The sequence below is a fragment of the Chiloscyllium plagiosum genome, unplaced genomic scaffold (assembly GCF_037043375.1).
Source record: "Chiloscyllium plagiosum isolate Xiang-an unplaced genomic scaffold, Cpla_swu_hap1 HiC_scaffold_1, whole genome shotgun sequence".
In the NCBI taxonomy this organism is placed as follows: domain Eukaryota; kingdom Metazoa; phylum Chordata; class Chondrichthyes; order Orectolobiformes; family Hemiscylliidae; genus Chiloscyllium; species Chiloscyllium plagiosum.
The window spans coordinates 30022768-30043490 of record NW_028270139.1 but is presented as its reverse complement, the minus strand read 5'-3'; the positions used below and the strand labels follow the sequence as shown (position 1 = coordinate 30043490).

Genomic DNA, 20723 nt, shown 5'->3' with positions numbered 1-20723 from the left:
AAGAAGGGCTCATGCCCGAAACGTCGATTCTCCTGCTCCTTGGATGCTGCCTGACCTGCTGCGCTTTTCCAGCAACACATTTTCAGCACTTCTTACTTTCTTTGGGGGCAGAGTAGATTAAGCCCAATTTCTGTATTCTTTTCTTATACCTCAAATCCCACTTTCCTGGTATCATTTTAGTATATCTCCTTTGAGCTTCCGTCAAAGTTGTACGATTGAGCCTGCACTGTCTCTCCACGTTTCTTCTACCAATAGGCACTAACTCATTTGTCTGCACTGAAATTCATTGGCAGGTGCCTGCCCATTTGGCCAACTTTTCAATGTCTCTCCAAAATAACTCTGTTATCCTCACAATTCACTATTCTCCCGAGCTCAGTATCATCTACAAATGTAGAGATTTTGCCCTCAACACTATCACCAAATCATTTGGATGAATAGAATCTAGAACAGAGTAGAATCCCTACAATGTGGAAGCAGGCCATTCAGCCCACTGAATCAACACTTACCCTCTGAAAAACATCCTACCCAGTTACACCCCCTGCCCTATCCCGGTAACTCTGCATTTCTCATAGTTAACCCACCTAGCCTGTGAATCCCTGGACACTATGGGGAAATCTAGCATGGCCAATCCATCTAACCTGCATAAGGTTGAACTGTGGGTTTGAAACTGGAGAACCCGGTGGAAACCCATGCATTGGTAGAACGTGCAAACAGATAAATCAGAAAAGGCCAGGGTCCCAACACCAATTAGTGTGGAACACCATTTTCAACTTATCTCCAGTCTTAGCCCATTCTATACCTATCCTCTGTTTCCTACCTTTTAGCCAACTTCTAATTCATGCTGCCAAGGACACATGAATCCTATTATGTCATCATCACTGATAGATCAGAATTCTCAAACTTCCTATAACACAGACTGCAACAGCACACCTTCTCAACTCATGAGCAACAGGTACTGGAGTAGCATGGAATAAACTGAATTCCTGAGAACCAATAGTTTAAAAAACAGATTCTAGTTAGGTAACTGATTCCAAACAAATACAACTATCAAAAACAAAAAAATAGTGAACTAGATTCTTATCGCAGTTCTGGCAGAATTTTAAATTTGCAGTGGATGTCTTTAATCAGATACACATTTCGTGACGAGTTTCACATGCTAAGTTATAAATTATGTTTTGTTGGAAATGTTTTATAGCTTATATTCAATGTTTCTATAATATGGAAGAGGCCAGTTAAAATAAATTTTATAGTCTGTGCCCATTTTAGTCTGGAGATGGAAATGAAAACAAGACATTGCAGTGCTGTAATTACTTTGTATTCTTCGAATTCTTCTTCACTAGCTTCCCCTTCTTCTTGAAATTTACGCTTGGCGGTTGGTGCAGATGTGTCATATGTTGCCCTAGAAGCATCAAACAAAAGATGCTGTTGTTTAAAAAAAATCAATTGAAATAAATTATAGATTTAAGAATATCCCACTTCCATGCACATGCAGAGTATACTACAGAAACAGTATACAGTACAAGTGACCCAAACAGCTCTGTAAAGAGTCTAAATTTTGCAACTGAATTACCTTTCTTATCCCTCCCTTATGAATTAATTTACACAAGTGAGCTACACTATCAAATAGTTATCACATCCTATAAGTTAAAGCATGAAGAGTAAAATAATTTTGCTACAAAAAAATTAGAGTTTAAACTATTGGGGACAAATGGAGCTTTAATATGGGATCAAAAGTATTCACTCGCATACAATATATATTTATCAAATTGGGCGGGGAGAGAGGATTCTAAACAATGCTCCATTAAATTAAATTTAATAAATGTCTGATTTTCAGAACTCTGTCACAATCCAAAAATGCACTTGCAATTTTTTTAACCAAAATCTGAACCTTAAATTGATCATGGATTTTTTTAACAGATAATCCCGCCACAGGAGGAGTTTCCCAATATTAAAGCTGCAGTCTCCATCAATCCATTGGAGAAATAAATTTTTCTAGAAGTACTCACCAAAAGAGTCTGCTCCTTTAAAAAAAGGAAACAAATATGCATCATAATCTAATATTGTGTTTTGACTAAATTGGACTTCTCACTAAAAAAGTGCAACTTTCATCCAGAAGATTCATAAACAAGTAACTGCACAGAAACCTGGCCCATCCATTGGTGCTTATTCTTGATGCATAATGATTGTAACATTGGGAAATAGGAAAAAAAGCTTAATCCCAAATCTTTAATTAAGTGATTAAGCACTTTTTACACATTCAAAAAGCTGATGGTGACAGAACTGTACTGAATTGTATCAAACACAATCAATCAATTTGATAACTTGCTGGAAACATTTAGTTATGTTAACTGCAGTTCCTATAAGAGAACTACTTTGTTCTACAGGTAAATAGGAAATACCCAATGCCAAACATTAAGCAAAATTTAAATGTAGTAGAAAAAAATACTACTCCAAACAAAATGCATCATGCTCAGAAAAAATATGATCCTCTCCTCTCTGGACTGAAATTTTCTTCATCCATGTTAACGGAAGTACTTTTCTTTTGTAAAACCAAATTGACCAAATTTAATAAAAATTATTAGGGAATGCTTTTTTATTCAAGTGGAAAGAGGCATAAATAAGCACACCATGTCAGATAAAACTGCAAGTATTATTTTAATGTGTGAAAGTAACTTGCATTGTTAGAAAACAAAATATTTTGATCTTGTTTTAAACACAACCACCAATGACTAATAGATCACAACAGCCAGCATCTCAACCCTATCTTCAGAAAAGCTACCACCATCATATCTAACATTTCAATTTTCTACACATTGCTGTGTCTCAAAATTACAGCTAAATTATGGGATTGTTCTGGTTTTATACAATTAGAGACAATTTCAACGTTAACTTGCATAAAACCCATATAAACAGCACAACTCCTATCATTCTAGACCAGATACAGACACATTTCCCTTCATTCCTTTACGATCAATTATAATCCAGCTTGGTTTCCAGCCTCTTCATAAAACTTTTTTTTAAATTCAATGATAACCATAATAAAATAGTGGAGTCCTGATTTACATGATTAAGAACAAAAAAAAGTTATTCTCTTAAATATTATTTAATGCTCCTTCTTGCTTTCGTTCAGTCGTTCACGCTAGCAGCATTCCAACCCCGACCAATGATGTTTGCTGACTGGGGCATTTAGACTGCACCCTCAAATACCTTAGATACATGCAAATCCAAACTTTAATTAATTTCAACACATGTATTATCAATACAATCTTGTCATCAGGAATCAGCAGGTGGCAACCAAAGTGAAAATACTGTGCCAAGGCTATTACCCTCTCGAGGACAAAAGCAATCCTTATGCTTCCCCTCGTCTATCTGCAAGCATAAACTTCAGAATCAAATCTGACAATGTAAATGATCTTTACAAAGCTTGCTTACAACCCCACTGAAAACAACAAATATTCAAAACTGTAAGAAACAGTATGAAAATTGGAAGAATAACGAAAGCAAATCCTGGTCTGAAGAAGTTATACTGGACTGGCAATGTTAACTTTGTTTCTCTCTCCACAGATGCAGAATTTCTCCAGTGCTTTGTTTTTGTGCAATAAAAAGTCTGATTGTTGAGAAGGTCCCAGAAAGCAATGTTATTTTGCTACATTAAAGTTGCATATGAGTAGGTTTCATCAACATCCAATGTCAAAAAATACTGGGTGTGCCAAACATTTAACACCTCCTTCATTATCCAAAGATTTATATTCACTTTGAATATTGGCACAAAAGTCATTACGGACCATTTTTGCCAAAAACTGAGAGATTTACGATAGATTGATCAACAACTTGAATTTATATCAAAACACATCAGGTGGATTGCCATTAAAAAAAAAGTTCTGACATTCTGGCATTGTAATAGATTATCTGCTACTTAATTGAAGTTAATAATGAGAACCCACAAGATTTGCAATTTAATGTTGAGACATAAATACCTGAAGCAGCAATACGATAACTACACAATGATGCCAGTTCCTTGCCCAGAAAATATATTTACAATAATACACAATTGTAGTTATAAATCCCTTTGACCTAAAATGGCTTTCCACAAATCTGAACTAATTATTAAGCTGCCAGTATTTATTTAATTCAAATAACTTAGATCAGACTCAGTGCTATTATTTCATCGCTACTAAGAGAGTTATTAAATAGCTACTAAATCTAACGTCAGGTTCAATGACAACTAAAATTTGCGGATGGAGTGAGGAGCAAGAACAATTCAGTAAGCATAGATAAATGAGTTTTTATCCCTCCAGAAGTCGGTTATTTGGGCAGAATTAAATGAAAAGGAACATTTGTCAAAAATTATTTCGGCACTGTCAGGAATTGAGATTATTGGTCTGCTGAACTATTTGTTGCTTCAGTGCAGCTTATCCCCATCAGCTCTTTACATCAAACAGTGCTTACCAGCTTCATAATAAATGTAATTTTGATCTATACCTTTTCTTCACTCTGTTCAATCTCTATGCATCTAAAAACAGATAGTTTGCAGTTATTAAAGTACTCATCTATACTATTTCAAATGAGTATAAATTATGAAACTTTTGTGAGAATTTACGAACAAAATGCTGACTTTCAAGTCAGGTTAGCAATTGGTTTGACCATGCAAAGAAAATAAGTAACACTTTTCAGGCCAACTCCAATACATGTTGAATAGGAACAAGATTTATCAATCCACTTACTGAGGAAATAATATTTTAAGAATATATCAAGAGATAAACTTCCATCCAATATTGCCCCCATTGCAATTAAAAACTGCCACTAGGGAGACCCAGGCCTAACCCAGTCTCAAAAATGACTGTTCAAAAGCTTTTCCTAAGGACACCAAGCAATATTTGGCTGGGCCAGTCTCAAATCCATGTCTTGCAAAGGAGAGTCATTGTACAAAACAGCTCACAATTTAATTTCACATTGTTAACCTAACTAATGCTAGTTTCACCATACCATTAAATGGTAAAAACCAGACGCACTCATTAATATTGCCATTCGCGTTAAGTGCTTGCACATGTGCAGTGGCATTTGGAATTGTAATAGAAAGTATTTTGTCCAAGAGAAGCTTGGCTGCACACATATCAACAATACAAATTTACAACTCAATGCGTCAGGATTTGCTGTGATATCTGGAGAGTGGCTCAGTGTATCAACTTGTAGCATTAGAGTGGAGAATATTGCACCAACTCCATTTGTTATACTGGTGCCAACATAACGTTGTTCAAAAATCAGATTGCCATCCAAATAGGACTGAATACAACTTCTGCAGTCAAAACAGAATGCAATTTATAAAATCTATGCCATTGATTTATTTTGATTTGCGCCAGCATAGCTGCAAATTCACTCAAAACAGGGATCCCAAAGACTACAAGTTTGGTTTAGTAGAAAGTTAATATCAACCTCGTACATTAGCTGTATTTTAAGGCACAGTAGAGGAAGTCCCAATCATCAAAAAGGAAGATCAATAAAATTCAAATATGTAAAAGGAATAGCATAAAACCTTCAGTTTTTTTTTAACAACTAAATATTTTATATTTGTCAAAATTAGGAAAATAAGTACTAAATTACAGAGATGAAATTGTCAATTTCTTTACATTTCTTCACTTAGAAGTGTTTGCAATTATAGAAAGAGTAGAACAAGTTGATTTGATCAGTCTAGTTTATTACAATATCAGTTTTAAAAATGTATGCCTTCCACTACAAAAACATAATCCAGTAAAAAGCAATCCACTAAAAATGTGACATTGATTTTCTATCTCAGCAGACCAAACAACAAAAAAAATCAAAACACATTTCAGTTACAAAATTGCACATACCACAGCCCACTGCATTTAATAAAAGAGCATTATGGTCATAACAATTTTTCTCTTATACACCTAAGCTTTTGGAATATGCTTTATCACAAACACCAGAAAATGCTTTGAATTTTACTTCATACCACAGGTTAGAACCTGTAATTCTTCCACAAAGGAGATGAATATTCAAAACTGTAACAGTCTCATGTTGCCTTGTTCAGCTGGCATTGCCGCTTTAAAATCAATAAAGAAATTATGAATTTGCCTCAAGCTTAGATTGCTTTACATGTTACTGTTTAACTTTTTTCTGAAGATAAAGTTTATTTCTATGGAGCAGATCCTGTCGGTTTCATGCACTTGTATGAATTAGAGAACATTTGGAGCTTGAATTGAAATAGTAATCAAAATGTGAAACATTATTATAATAAAATTACATAAGATATACACAAGCATACGTTGCAAAAAAATTTAGAGATCAATATCAAATTTTAAAATATCAAATTGAAAATGTACTTTTTAAAGAACACATTTAAACTATAAATCTGGGACCAATAATGGTGGATCATGAAATGCAGCCAGCCACAAGAGTTATATGGTCAACTGTGCCTCAATGCCACTGTTCTTAAAATGGCAGCGAGACGGTAGGAGAATTACTTTATTCTTCCAAAAACTAAACATATTTAATTGATTAGAAGAGTTCCCAAGAATCCCAATGGATCAGCTGAGTATAGAGAAAATAAGGAGTGCACCAAGATAGAGTAAAAATATGTATGGCAGAGCCTACCTAACTTGAGGTACAAAGTGGGTCTTGTGCCAATGTGCACACAAAAGCACTTTGCCCAGACTTAAAACTGACAGTTTAAGCAACACAATAAGAATTTTAGAATAAAATCTTGGTTTCTGAGAGTTGGCAGAACAAGGTTAATTCAATTACTTAATTATAGCAACTATATTCGAGATAAGAATAAAAATACTGTAGGAGGCAGATTAAACTTGCAAGCCTTCACTTATTAGCTGCATTGTTCTTAGTTGGAGACTTTCCCACAGAAAGAGAAGAAAAACAACTGAGAGGAGCAAAGCTGAAGGATAAGGGGATATCACCAAAAACACCTGCATATCCCCTCATAAAAAACAATATGGTCTTTATTCAAGATGCTTTTAGATAACAAATTCTGTTTCTTTCTGGAATTAGTTTTTGAATATTCCACTGCTTTATGCATACAGATGAGTGTGAATCTATGGCTTTACAGTACCTACAAAGTTTTTAACAAACAATCACAATCTCCTATACTACCTTATTTGATGCAAAATAAATTAAAAAGGTTCACACAACAATTGTTTTCAAACTAACCTGCAGGTTTCCCTGGTTTCAGCAATCTCCCTCTGTTCTTCCTTGCTGTTCAAAACCGCTCCAATATTGTCTGCGCTTTCAGCTCCTAGCTAAGAAACAAAAAACTTTGTGAAATTTCACTTTAGATTGCACAAAGAAAAATCTAAATTCAGCAGCAAAGCAAGTTTTGAGAAGATGTGTAGCTCAGGTTGAGGTTCTGGATGTAAGTTTGCTCACTGAGCTTGAAGGTTCATTTTCAGATATTTCATCACCCTACTTGGTAACATCCATGAGCCTCCGGTGAACATTATATCAATCAGCCACCACACACTGCAGCACAGAGGAACTAAGAAGAGCAAAGGAAAATCATTTATTCAGCGTATTCAAAAAGAACAGATAACCAATTAACACAGTCCGCTGATTTCTCAACAACAAACCCAAACAAGCAGACAAAACACATCCACAAACCTCATTACACTCCCCTTTATTAAAGGCATGAGGAGAAAGTGAGGTCTGCAGATGCTGGAGATCAGAGCTGAAAATGTGTTGCTGGAAAAGCGCCGCAGGTCAGGCAGCATCCAGGGAACAGGAGAATCGACGTTTCGGGCATAAGCCCTTCTTCAGGAATGAGGAAAGTTTGTCCAGCAGGCTAAGGTAAAAGGTAGGGAGGAGGGACTTGGGGGAGGGGCGTCGGAAATGCGATAGGTGGAAAGAGGTCAAGGTGAGGGTGATAGGTCAGGAAGAAGATTGCAGGTTAGGAAGGCGGTGCTGAATTCGATGGATTTGACTGAGACAAGGTGGGGGGAGGGGAAATGAGGAAACTGGTGAAATCCAAGTTCATCCCTGGTAGTTGGAGGGTTCCTAGGCGGAACCCAGGAGGATATACTGAAGCATATCACACCTACATTGTGCTGGCAGGTGGGACTAGATGGGTTGGGATAGACTTTGGGAAAAGACTTTGCCTACTTACCCTATGCATGTCCCTCAATTCCGTAAACCTCTATAAGGTAACCCCTCAGCCTCCGATGCTCCAGGTAAAACAGCCCTAGCCTGTTCAGCCACTCCCTTTGGCTCAAATCCTCCAACCCTGGCAACATCCTTGTAAATCTTTTCTGAACCCTTTCAAGTTTCACTACATCTTTCTGATAGGAGGGAGACCAGAATTGCACGAAATATTCCAACAGTGGCCTAACCAATGTCCTGTACAGCCACAATATGACCTCAATACTCTGACCAATAAAAGAAAGCATACCAAACGCCTTCTTCACTATCCTATCTACCTGCGACTCCACTTTCAAGGAGCTATGAACCTGCACTCCAAAGTCTCTTTGTTCAGCAACACGCCCTAGGACCTTACCATTAAGTGTATACATCCTGCTAAGATTTGCTTTCCCCAAATGCAGCACCTAGCATTTATCTGAATTAAACTCCATCTGGCACTTCTCAGCCCATTGGCCCATCTGGTCAAGATCTTTTGTAATCTGAGGTAACCTTCTTCACTGTCCACTACACCTCCAATTTTGGTGTCATCTGCAAACTCACCAACTGTACCTCTTATGCTCGCATCCAAATTATTTACGTAAATGACAAAAAGTAGAGGACCCAGCACTGGTCCTTGTGGCACTCCACTGCTCACAGGCCTGCAGTCTGAAAAACAACCCTTCACCACCACCCGTCTTCTACCTTTGAGCCAGTTCTGTATCCAAATGGCTAGTTCTCCCTGTATTCCATGAGATCTAACCTTGCTAACCAATCTCTCATGGGGAACCTTGTCAAACACCTTATTGAAGTCCATATAGATCACTACTACAGCTCTGCCCTCATCTATCCATAAGACCATAAGACATAGGAGGTGAAGTAAGGCCATTTTGCCCATCGAGTCCACTCCGCCATTCAATCATGGCTGATGGGCATTTCAACTCCACTTACCCGCATTCTCCCCGTAGCCCTTAATTCCTTGTGACATCAAGAATTTATCAATTTCTGCCTTGAAGAGAGTTAGCGTCCCAGCCTCCACTGCACTCTGCGGCAATGAATTCCACAGGCCCACCACTCAGACTGAAGAAATGTCTCCGCATTTCTGTTCTGAATTGACCCCCTCTAATTCTAAGGCTGTGTCCACGGGTCTAAGTCTCCTCGCCTAATGGAAACAATTTCCTTGCGTCCACCCTCTCCAAGCCATGTATTATCTTGTAAGTTTCTATTAGATCTCCCCTTAATCTTCTAAGCTCCAATAAATACAATCCCAGGATCCTCAGCAGTTCCTCATATGTTAGACCTACCATTCCAGGGATCATCCGTGTGAATCTCCGCTGGACACGCTCCAGTGCCAGTATGTCCTTCCGGAGGTGTGGGGACCAAAACTGGACACAGTACTCCAAATGGGGCCTAACCAGAGCTTTACAAAGTCTCAGTAGCACATCACTGCTTTTATATTCCAACCCTCTTGAGATAATTGACAACATTGCATTCGCTTTCTTAATCACGGACTCAACCCGCAAGTTTACCTTTAGAGAATCGTCAACTAGCACTCCCAGATCCCTCTGTACTTTGGCTTTACGAATTTTCTCACCGTTTAGAAAGTAGTCCATACTTGTATTCTTTTTTCCAAAGTGCAAGACCTCGCATTTGCTCACATTGAATTCCATACATCCTCTTTGTTACTTCCTCAAAAAACTCAATCAAGTTTGAAAGATATGATTTCCCACGCACAAAGCCATGGTGACCATCCCTAATCAGTCCATGTCTTTCCAAATACATGTACATCCTGTCCCTCAGGTTTCCCTCCAACAACTTGCCCACCACCGACGTCAGGCTCACTGGTCTATAGTTCCCTGGCCTGTCCTTACCACCCTTCTTAAACAGTGGCACCATGTTTGCCAACCTCCAATCTTCTGACACCTCACCTGTGACTATCGATGATACAAATATCTCAGCAAAAGGCCCAGCAATCACTTCTCTAGCTTCCCACAGAGTTCTCGGGTACACCCGATCAGGTCCTGGGGATTTTACCCGTTTTTTTACCTTTACCCATTTTAAGACATCCAGCACTTCCTCCTCTGTAATATGGACATATTGCAAGATGTCACCATCTATTTCTCTATAGTCTATATCTTCCATATCCATTTCCACAGTAAATACTGATGCAAAATACTCGTTTAATATCTCCCCCATTTTCTGCGGCTCCACACAACGGCCGCCTTGCTGATCTTTGTGGGGCTCTATTCTCTCCCTAGTTACCCTTTTGTCCTTAATGTATTTGTAAACACTCTTTGGATTCTCCTTAATTCTATTTGCCAAAGCTATCTCATGTCCCCTTTTTGCCCTCCTGATTTCCCTCTTAAGTATACTCCTACTGCCTTTATACTCTAAGGATTCACTCAATCTATCCTGTCTATACCTTATATATGAGGAGAAAGTGAGGACTGCAGATGCTGGAGATCAGAGCTGAAAATGTGTTGCTGGAAAAGCGCAGCAGGTCAGGCAGCATCCAAGGAGCAGGAGAATCGATGTTTCGGGCATAAGCCCTTCTTCAGGAATCATATACCTTACATATGCTTCCTTCTTTTTCTTAACCGAACCCTCAATTTCTTTAGTCATCCAGCATTCCCTATACCTACCAGCCTTCCCTTTCACCCTAACAGTAATATACTTTCTCTGCAAAATTATTAACCATTCGTCCCATACAAACATCCAAATCATTTATATAAATGACAGAAAGCAGTGAACCCTGCACCGATCTTTGCAGCACACCTCTGGTCATGGGCCTCCAGTCTGATGAACTACCGTTTACCATCTCCCTCTGTCACCTATCTTCAAGCCAATTTTGTATTCAAATCGTTAGCGCTCCCTGGATTCATGTGATCAAACCATGCTAACAAGTCCACCACGCAGAACCTTGTCAAAGGCTTCACTGAAGTCCATATAGACAACATTCACTGCCCTGCTTTCAACAATCTCCTTTGTCACTTCTTCAAGAAACTCAATCAAGCATTCCCATGCACAAAGCCATGTTGATTATCTCTAATCAGCCCTCGCCTTTCCAAACATATGCAGATCACATCCCTCACAACCGCCAACAACTTACCCACCACTGACATCTGGCTAACCAGTCCATACTTCCCTGATTTTTCCTTACCACCTTTCTGAAATAATGGCACCACATTACCAGAAGACTGGAGGGTGGCTAATCGATGGTACAAATAGGAACCCATTAATCACTTCGCTAGCTTCCCACAAAGGTCTGGGATACACCTGATCAGATCCCACTGATTTATCAACCTTTGTGTTTCTAGCACCTCATCTGTAACACAGACACTTTTCAAGATATCACTATTTAATTTCAAAGTACTCTTTGAAATTATCCTTCTCATAATAAATACTAGTTGTGCCTTTTGTGGCTCTACATCTGATGCCTAACTCTACATTGGGTGATTGATTCCAGTTAGATTTGCATTCTAAGTTGATAGAGCACAAGTTGGTTGCTTTGCCATTCAAGAGTGCAGTTAAGAAGCAATCACATTGTGGTAGATCTGATGCAGGACAGGTTTCTTTCCCTAAAAGGACGTCTGTGAGCAAAATGGATTTTTGCACCAATCTGGTAGTTTCACAATCCTCATTACTGAAACTAAATTTTTATTTTGCATTTATTTAGACAATGGAATTTTTTAGATTCCCTACAGTGTGGAAACAGGCCTTTCAGCCCAACAAGTTCACACCGACCCTCCGAAGAGTAACCCACCCAGACCCATTTCCCTCTGACTACTGTACCTATGGGCAATTTAGCATGGCCAATTCACCTAACCTGCACATCTTTGGACTGTGGGAGGAAACCGGAACACCCGGAGGAAACCCAGGCAGACACGGGGAGAATGTGCAAATTCCACACAGACAGTTGCCCAAGGCCACTTAAATCAAAATGTAAAGGTATATTGAAGGTGAAACTTTAAGTTTAATATTTCAGAATTTGCAGGATGGTGGATGAGGTGGATACAGAGATGTTGCAATGAGATTTGGACAGGCTGAGTGAGTAAGCAAATTCATGGCAGATGTGGTATAATACGGATAAATTTCAGGTTAGGACTGCTGAGGTCAGAGTTAAGTTTATTGATTAATGAAGGGGAAGAGAAAGAATCAGAAATTTAGGGAGCAAATTTCAGAGCAAGAGATCAGAATAGAGCAGCAGAGCTTTGGACGACCAAACATGTCTGGAGATACAACGTGGAAGAATGCTCAAGAGCACTTCAAAATCAAATTGAGATATAAAACAGCCACCGATGATCAACAATATTACAGAACTGGAAGGAGGCAAATTTTATGATGAAAGGGAATTGGAAGCTCAACTTCAAGCAAAACCACAGTTGTAACTGTCTGGTTCCACCATACAGTTGCCAGGAGAGATGGAGGAAATGGGTGGAGAACAGAGTTCATAGCAGATGCTAAAGAGTGATCTCAGTCACCCGAATACTTAATAGGAGGACAGTCCTGTTCAAATACTGTATACCAACACACAGAAGGACACATCAGAAGTAATGGAAAATTAGCAGGCAAAATAACTATTGCTGTTGCACTACATTTACATATTGTTATTTAAAAAAAGAGCAGGATCTTAAAAACAATCCTTAGAAATAAGTTTACCTAAAACCCTTGCAATATTCCCAAGAGTCCAAACTCAGGTGGCATAATAAGGATACTTACGTCAGGCTTCTATTTATTGACCACAGTTCTGCCTCCAACAAAACTAATCTCCAAACTCTTGAGATCTGGTCTCTGCTTTGCATTCTGCACCTGGATCCTTGATTCACCAACACATTCCACCCTGACCTTAAATTTACCTGGACCATCTCTGACACCTCCCTCCCCTTCCAGGACCTCTCCATCTCCATTAATGACGACCGTCTTGACACCGACATTTTTTACAAACCCACCGACTCCCACAGCTACCTGGATTACACCTCTTCCCACCCTACCTCCTGCAAAAGTGCCATCCCGTATTCCCAATTCCTCTGCCTCCGCTGTATCTGCTTCCAGGAGGACCAGTTCCACCACAGAACACACCAGATGGCCTCCTTCTTTAGAGACTGCAATTTCCCTTCCCCACATGGTTAAAGATGTCCTCCAACGCATCTCGTCCACATCCCGCAACTCCGCCCTCAGACCCCACCACTCCAACCGTAACAAGGACAGAATGCCCCTAGTGCTTACCTTCCACCCTACCAACCTTCGCATAAACCAAATCATCTACCGACATTTCTGCTACCTCCAAACGCACCCCACCACCAGAGATATATTTCCCTCCCCACCCCTTTCCACCTTCCGCTAAGACTGTTCCCTTTGTGACTACCTGGTCAGGTCCACGCCCCCCCTACAACCCACCCTCCCATCCTGGCATCTTCGCCTACCACCGCAGGAACTGTAAAAACTGCGCCCACACCTCCTCCCTCACCTCCATCCAAGACCCTAAAGGAGCCTTGCACATCCATCAAAGTTTTACCTGCACATCCACCAATATCACTTATTGTATCCGTTGCTCCCGATGCGGTCTCCTCTACATTGGGGGGACTGGACGCCTCCTAGCAAGGCGCTTTAGGGAACATCTCTGGGACACCCGCACCAATCAACCACACCACCCTGTGGCCCAACATTTCAACTCCCGATCCCACTCTGCCGAGGACATGGAGGTCCTGGATCTCCTTCACCGCCGCTCCCTCACCACCAGACGCCTGGAGGAAGAACGCCTCATCTTCCGCCTCGGAACACTTCAATCCCAGGGCATCAATGTGGACTTCAACAGTTTCCTCATTTCCCCTTCCCCCACCTCACCCCAGTTCCAAACTTCCAGCTCAGCACTGTCCCCATGACTTGTCCTACCTGCCTATCTTCTTTTCCACCTATCCACTCCACCCTCCACCTGCCCCCGACCTATCACCTTCATCCCCACCCCCACTCACCTATTGTACTCTATGCAACTTTCTCCCCACCCCCACCCTCCTCTCACTTATCTCTCCACCCTTCAGGCTCTCTGCCTGTATTCCTGATGAAGGGCTTTTGCCCAAAACGTCAATTTTACTGCTCCTCGGATGCTGCCTGAACTGCTGTGCTTTTCCAGCACCATTCTAACCTGGAATCTTAATTTCCTGACCCAGACAGTATTCACAGAAGACAGGCAATAGCACCTCCTCCATGACAATCCTCAACACCAGTATGATATTAAAGAGTTAATTTGCTTTGCTGACCTGCAAGAAATTGATTGCCCTGGGGGTAGTTTGGTATGTCTTTCTCTTATAGGTGGAAAGTGGGATGTTTACATGACCATTCCCTTGCTATTCAGGGGTGATTTAAATTGTCGTCAGCACCTATTCAAAATCAATAAAAACATTGCAATTGAAATTCTGACTGCGGCCCTATAGCTACAAAAAAATACAATTCACACGTGATCTGGCCATTTAGTGATGATTTACATTGCATTGTTTTTGGAGGTGAGGTCATCACTGCATTGTGTCTTGAGTGGCATGTGACTGTGAGGGAGTGACTGGGGATTGTCTGGAGTGGCATGTGATTGTGAGAGAGTGACTGGAAGTTGTCTTGAGTGGCATGTGACTGTGGCCAGAGTATCTGTGAGCATGAACAACTGACCTGTATAAGGGGGAGGGGGGAGGAGGAGGTCGTCATCTAACGTGTGCAAGCTTTAATAAACTTTAACTGTTTTCAGAAGTTGGCGTGTGCAAATAGCATCTTCTGTGCAAAACCTTGGGAAAAGAACGTAACATATGGTGGCAGTGGTGGGATTCCAACATACACAGGTTTCCAGGTGGACTGAATAAGTGCTCATCTGAGTGTTGGTTGCGAGAGACGGGTGGGCCCACAAGGTAAGCTTCACCTTGATCTCTCTCTCTAAATGTAACACTCAGTCGACCCCTCGTCTCGTGAGACTTGGTGGTGATGGAATCTTTGTGGTCATTTGCACGCTTGCACACCAATGAGTCGCTTTCTATGGATTAAAGGTTTCAATTGGGGTTAGAGTCCCTGTAAAAAGTGAAGTGAAAAAGGGGTTTAGGTCCTCTACAGACATGAGGTCTGAAGCTCCGGAGCAAAAAAAAGTTAGAATTTGGCACTTCTTAAAGTTATCACTTTTGACCCCACACCTCCTATTATAAGTACTTTTGAGACGGCATGGCGTCACCAGAGAAAGAGGGAGAAAATGGAGCTGGTCCACCTGGGTCCCGACAATAAAGTGTATTGACTGCCAGGGAAGGTTTCTTCGGGTTTTTGTTGTGGGAGTCTCAGTTTCAGGGCTGTGGACACGGGAAATCAGGTCTTACAAACTTGATTGAGTTTTTTGAAGAAGTAAAAAAGACGATTGATGAGGGCAGAGTGGTAGATGTGATCTATATAGATTTCAGTAAGGCGTTCAACAAGGTTCCCCATGGGAGACTGATTAGCAAGGTTAGATCTCACGGAATACAGGGAGAACTAGCCATTTGGATACAGAACTGGCTCAAAGGAAGAAGACAGAGGGTGTTGGTGGAGGGTTGTTTTTCAGACTGGAGGCCTGTGAGCAGTGGAGTGCCACAAGGATCGGTGCTGGGTCCTCTACTTTTTCTCATTTACATAAATGATTTGGATGCGAGCATAAGAGGTACAGTTAGTAAGTTTGCAAATGACACCAAAATTGGAGGTGTAGTGGACTGTGAAGGTTACCTCAGATTACAAAAGATCTTGACCAAATGGGCCAATGGACTGAGAAGTGCCAGATGGTGTTTAATTCAGATAAATGCGAGGTGCTGCATTTTGGAAAAGCAAATCTTAGCAGGACTTATACACTCAATAGTAAGGTCCTAGGGAGTGTTGCTGAACAAAGAGACTTTGGAGTGCAGGTTCATTGCTCCTTGAAAGTGGAATCGAAGGTAGATGGGATAGTGAAGAAAGCATTTGGTATGCTTTCCTTTATTGGTCAGAGTATTGAGTACAGGAGTTGGGAGGTCATGTTGCAGCTGTACAGGACATTGGTTAGGCCACTGTTGGAATATTGCATGCAATTCTGGTCTCCATTCTATCGGAAAGATGTAGTGAAACTTGAAAGGGTTCAGAAAAGATTTACAAAGATGTTGCCAGGGTTGGAGGATTTGAGCTATAGGGAGAGGCTGAACAGGCTGGGGCTATTTTCCCCTAGAGCATCAGAGGCTGAGGAGGGACCTTATAGAGGTTTACAAAATTATGAGGGACATGGTTAGGGTAAATAGACAAAGTCTTTTCCCTAGGGTCAGGGAGTCCAGAACGAGAGCGCATAGGTTTAGGGTGAGAGGAGAAAGATATAAAAGAGACCTATGGGGCAACTTTTTCACACAGAGGGCGGTACATGTATGGAATGAGCTGCCATAGGAAGCAGTGAATGCTGGTACAATTGCAACTTTTAAAAGGCACCTGGATGGGTATATGAATAGGAAGGGTTTAGATCAGAGTGGTGCTGGAAAAGCACAGCAGGTCAGGCAGCATCCGAGGAGCAGGAAAATCGACGTTTCGGGCAAAAGCCTTTCATCAGGAATGCAGTCTTCACTTTTGTCTATATGAATAGGAAGAGTTTGGAGGGACATGCGCCGGGTACTGGCAGGTGGTACAATATTGGGTTGGGATAGCTGGTCAGCATGGACAAGTTGGATTGAAGAATCTGTTTCCATGCTGTACATCTCTATGACTCTAATTTCAGGAAGCAAGGTAGAGGACACATCCCTGTCTACATCAATGGAGCTGGTCAACTACATCAAGTTCCTAAGAGTAACAATAACCAACAAACTGTCCTGGACATCCAACTTCATGTGACTTTCAAGGCATCAAAACAACACCTATTCTTCCTCAGGAGGTTAAACGAATTCAGCACGTCCATAAGGATCCTAACCATCACCACGGAAAGCATTCTATCTGGATGAATCATGGCTTGGTATGGCAGCTGCTCTGCCTGGAACCATTAGAAACTACTGAGTGTCATGAACACAGCCTAGACCATCATGCAAGCCAACTTTCCATCCATTGAGGAGAAAGTGAGGACTGCCGATGCTGCAGATCAAAGTTGAAAGGGTGCTTTTCCAGCACCACAGCAGGTCAGGCAGCATCTGAGGAGCACATCGATTCTCCTGCTCCATGGATGCTGCCTGACCTGCTGTGCTTTTCCTGCACCACACTCTTGACCCCGACTTCCATCCATTAACTCCATCTATGTCTCTCAATGCTGCAGAAAGGAAGCCAACATCATCAAACTCCCCTCCTACCCTGGTTACACTCTCCTCCAACCTCTTCCATCAGGCAGATGATTCAAAAGCTTAAAAACACATACCGCCAAGAAAAGCATCGTCCCTGCTGGTATTAAAATGGACCTCTCAAATATAAAATCTCACATTGACCTTGCTTTTTGTACACCCTCCTTTACAGCCATAAATTTGTATGCCTCGCTCTGTGCAATCACCCTATGATCATGGTGCCTTTCCATGTTATGATCTGCTGTACTTGCACACATAACAAAACTTTTCACTGTACTGAAGTTTAATATTGTCACATGTACCTAAGGGCACGTTCAACTGAAACTTACAAAACGGGAGAAGGACGGTTATGTGCAGGGTTACAGGGAGGATAAAGGAGGCAACTGAATTGCTCTTTTGGAGATCTAGTACACACACGATGGAATGAACGGCCTCCCTGTACTGGCCTCAAGATGTTCCTAAACTGGCCCAGGCTGCGGGGCCTCACTGACCGCTCCTTTTAAACCAGGCGCTCGGCCTAAGCTCCGCCCGGGAACACTGCCTCCGGGGGTGTGAAGGCAATGGCTCTCACCTGTTGAGCTAATAGCTGCCGCCGCACTTTCTGCCGTTCGCGGATCTCCTGCAAACGGCTGTCCATCCTCGGTATTCCCGTTCACTCCACCCCGCCACCGGATCTGACCTTCCCTCCGCGCGACCAAGTCACTGCATCACTTCCCACGGAGCGCGGCTGTCACGTGACAACATGAGGCGGTACGTCTGTGGCCGGGAAAGCAAGGGGCAGGACTACACCTGGGCGAGCAGCGTCTGTGGGCGGGGCATGCGTGTGTGGGCGGGGTTATCATATATGTGGGCGGGACTATGCCTGTGCGGGCGGTTGCATGCATATGTGGGCGGGGTTAGCATTATATGTGGGCGGGGCTATGTCTGTGTGGGCGGAGCTGACTTACATGTGGGCGACATGCCTTGGAGGTCGATGTCCGTGTTGGGCTGGGGTGGACAAAGCTAAAAATCACATAACACCAGGTTATAGTCCAACAGGCTTCTTTGGAAGCCCTAGCTTTCTGTGGGCCACTACTTCTTCAGATAGTTGTGGAGGTTCAGATCATGTTCATAGAATTTATAGCCAAAGGAGTCTAGTGTCATGGAGATGTGAAACAGTAAACAATCTTAGATTAAAACTTCCATCTTTTATAATGGGATATGCTGGTTTTTGTTCTTTGATGCGTACATCCTAGATCTTCTTTCAAATTATATTCACAAGTTATAATTTGGAAGCTTTTATAGATTAGATTAGATTCCCTACAGTATGAAAACAGGCCCTTCGGCCTAACAAGTCCACACCGACTCTCCAAAGAGTAACCCACCTAGACCCATTCCCCTTTATTTACCCCTGACTAATGCACCTAACAGTATGGGCAATTTATCATGGCCAATTCACCTAACCCGCACATCTCTGGATTGTGGGAGGAAACCAGAACACCCAGAGGAAACCCACACAGACACAGGGAGAATGGGCAAACTCCACACAGTCACCCAAGGCAGGGATCAAACCCAGGCCACTGGCACTGTGAAGCAGTAGTGCTAACCAGTGCGCAACATGTCAGTGTTGGACTGGGGTGGACACAGTTAAAATTCATTCCAGGTTATAGTCCAACAGGTTTATTTGGAAGCACTAGCTTTCAGAGCGTTACTCCTTCCTCAAGTTAGATCAGCTTTTTAAACAATAGGTGTGAAGTCTGTCTGTGTCCCAATGCTATGTCAGATTAACAAACCCTGTGTATAGCTTTACATGAAGTCATGCTGTTTTTGAGCAAAGGTGTATGTAATTGTGTAATTAAAATGTAATTCTGCAAAAACAAATTCACCCCATAAGCTTAGATGTGTGTTATGTCGAGCGACAGATTGAATGTGCATGTGAGTGTGTGCGTGTGGGTGAGTGCACGTGACAGAGTGTGTGTGTATGTGTGTGTGTGCATAAGCTTGGCTACGTGTGTGTGTGTGTGTGTGTGCAGGTGCAGGGTATGTGTATGCATGTATGTGGCAAGTACTTATGTGATTCGCCCAACATGGTCTATCTCTTATGCTGCAGGTAAGGATGCCCTGAGGCATGGTACATTGGCGAGACTGAGCAGACGCTACGGATGAATGCAAACCACACAACAATCACCAGGCAGGAGTGTTCCCTCCCAGTCGGGGAACACTTCAGCAGTCCGGGACATTCGACCTTGGACCTTTGGGTGACCATCCTCCAAGGCAGAGTTCGGGACAAGCAACAAAGCAGAGTGGCTGAGCAGAAGCTGATAACAAAGTTCGGTACCCTTGGGTTCAAGTCACATTACAGGTGACCCCACTGCATGACAAACTCTCTCTCAGACACACACAAGCACACACACACTTCTACATACTGACACCCCCATGCAGACCCTCCCTCACACACAAACTCTCTCTCATGTGCACACACATACGCCACCCACACTCACACCAACACACGGACCCTCTCACACATGCCCCATCACACTCACACACACACTTCACCAAGCTTACACACACATACATACACACACTCTATCACGCGCACTCACAACCATACGCACACACTCACATGAACACTCAACCTATCGCTCCTACATAAACACACATATAAGCTAATGGGGTGATTTTGTTTTTAAAGAATTACATTTTACTTTGCTCAAAAACTGCATGAATATTCATGTAGATATTTTTTAGATTAGATTCCCTACAGCGTGGAAACAGGCCCTTCGGCCCAGCCAGTCCACACCGACCCTCCAAAGAGTAACCTACCCAGATTCATTTCCCCCTGAATGATGCATCTAACACCACGGGCAATTTAGCATAGCCAATTCACCTGACTGTAAAACTATACAGAGGGTTTGTCAATCTGACATAGAATTGGGACACAGACAGACTTCACACCTATTGTTTAAAAAGCTGATCTAACTTGAGGAAGGAGTAACGCTCTGAAAGCCAATGCTTCCAAATAAAGCTGTTGGGACTATAACCTGGTGTTGTGTGATTTTTAACTTTGTCCACCCCAGTCCAACACTCGCAACTTTAAATCATAACTTGAGAATGTAATTTAAAATAAGTTCTGGGATTTACCTATCAAAGAACAGAAACCAGCATATTCCATTATAAAAGATGAAAGTTTTAATCTAAGATTGTTTACTGTTTCACATGTCCATGACAGTGGACTCCTTTGGCGATAAATTCTGTGAGCATGATCTTAACCTCAACCTGATGAAGGCACAAAGCTCCGAAAACGAGTACTTCCAAATAAACCTACTGGACTAT

General features: G+C 41.8%; 1 protein-coding gene across 2 annotated transcripts in view; it reads right to left on the bottom strand.

Moving 5' to 3' along the window:
• Positions 1-18133, bottom strand: part of mettl14 (methyltransferase 14, N6-adenosine-methyltransferase non-catalytic subunit) — a 59729-nt gene extending 41596 nt beyond the window's left edge. Inside the window, exons 1-4 of one of the 2 annotated variants that reach the window (XM_043696782.2) lie at positions 17983-18133; positions 7180-7268; positions 2007-2021; positions 1312-1399 (exon numbers count right to left, since the gene is read on the bottom strand). In XM_043696782.2, coding sequence (XP_043552717.1) covers positions 1312-1399; positions 2007-2021; positions 7180-7268; positions 17983-18048 — 258 coding nt within the window. In that variant the 5' untranslated portion in view covers positions 18049-18133. The remainder of the gene's footprint in view (positions 1-1311; positions 1400-2006; positions 2022-7179; positions 7269-17982) is intronic. The other variant, XM_043696790.2, reaches the window with a different exon arrangement.
• Positions 18134-20723: the final 2590 nt, after the last annotated feature.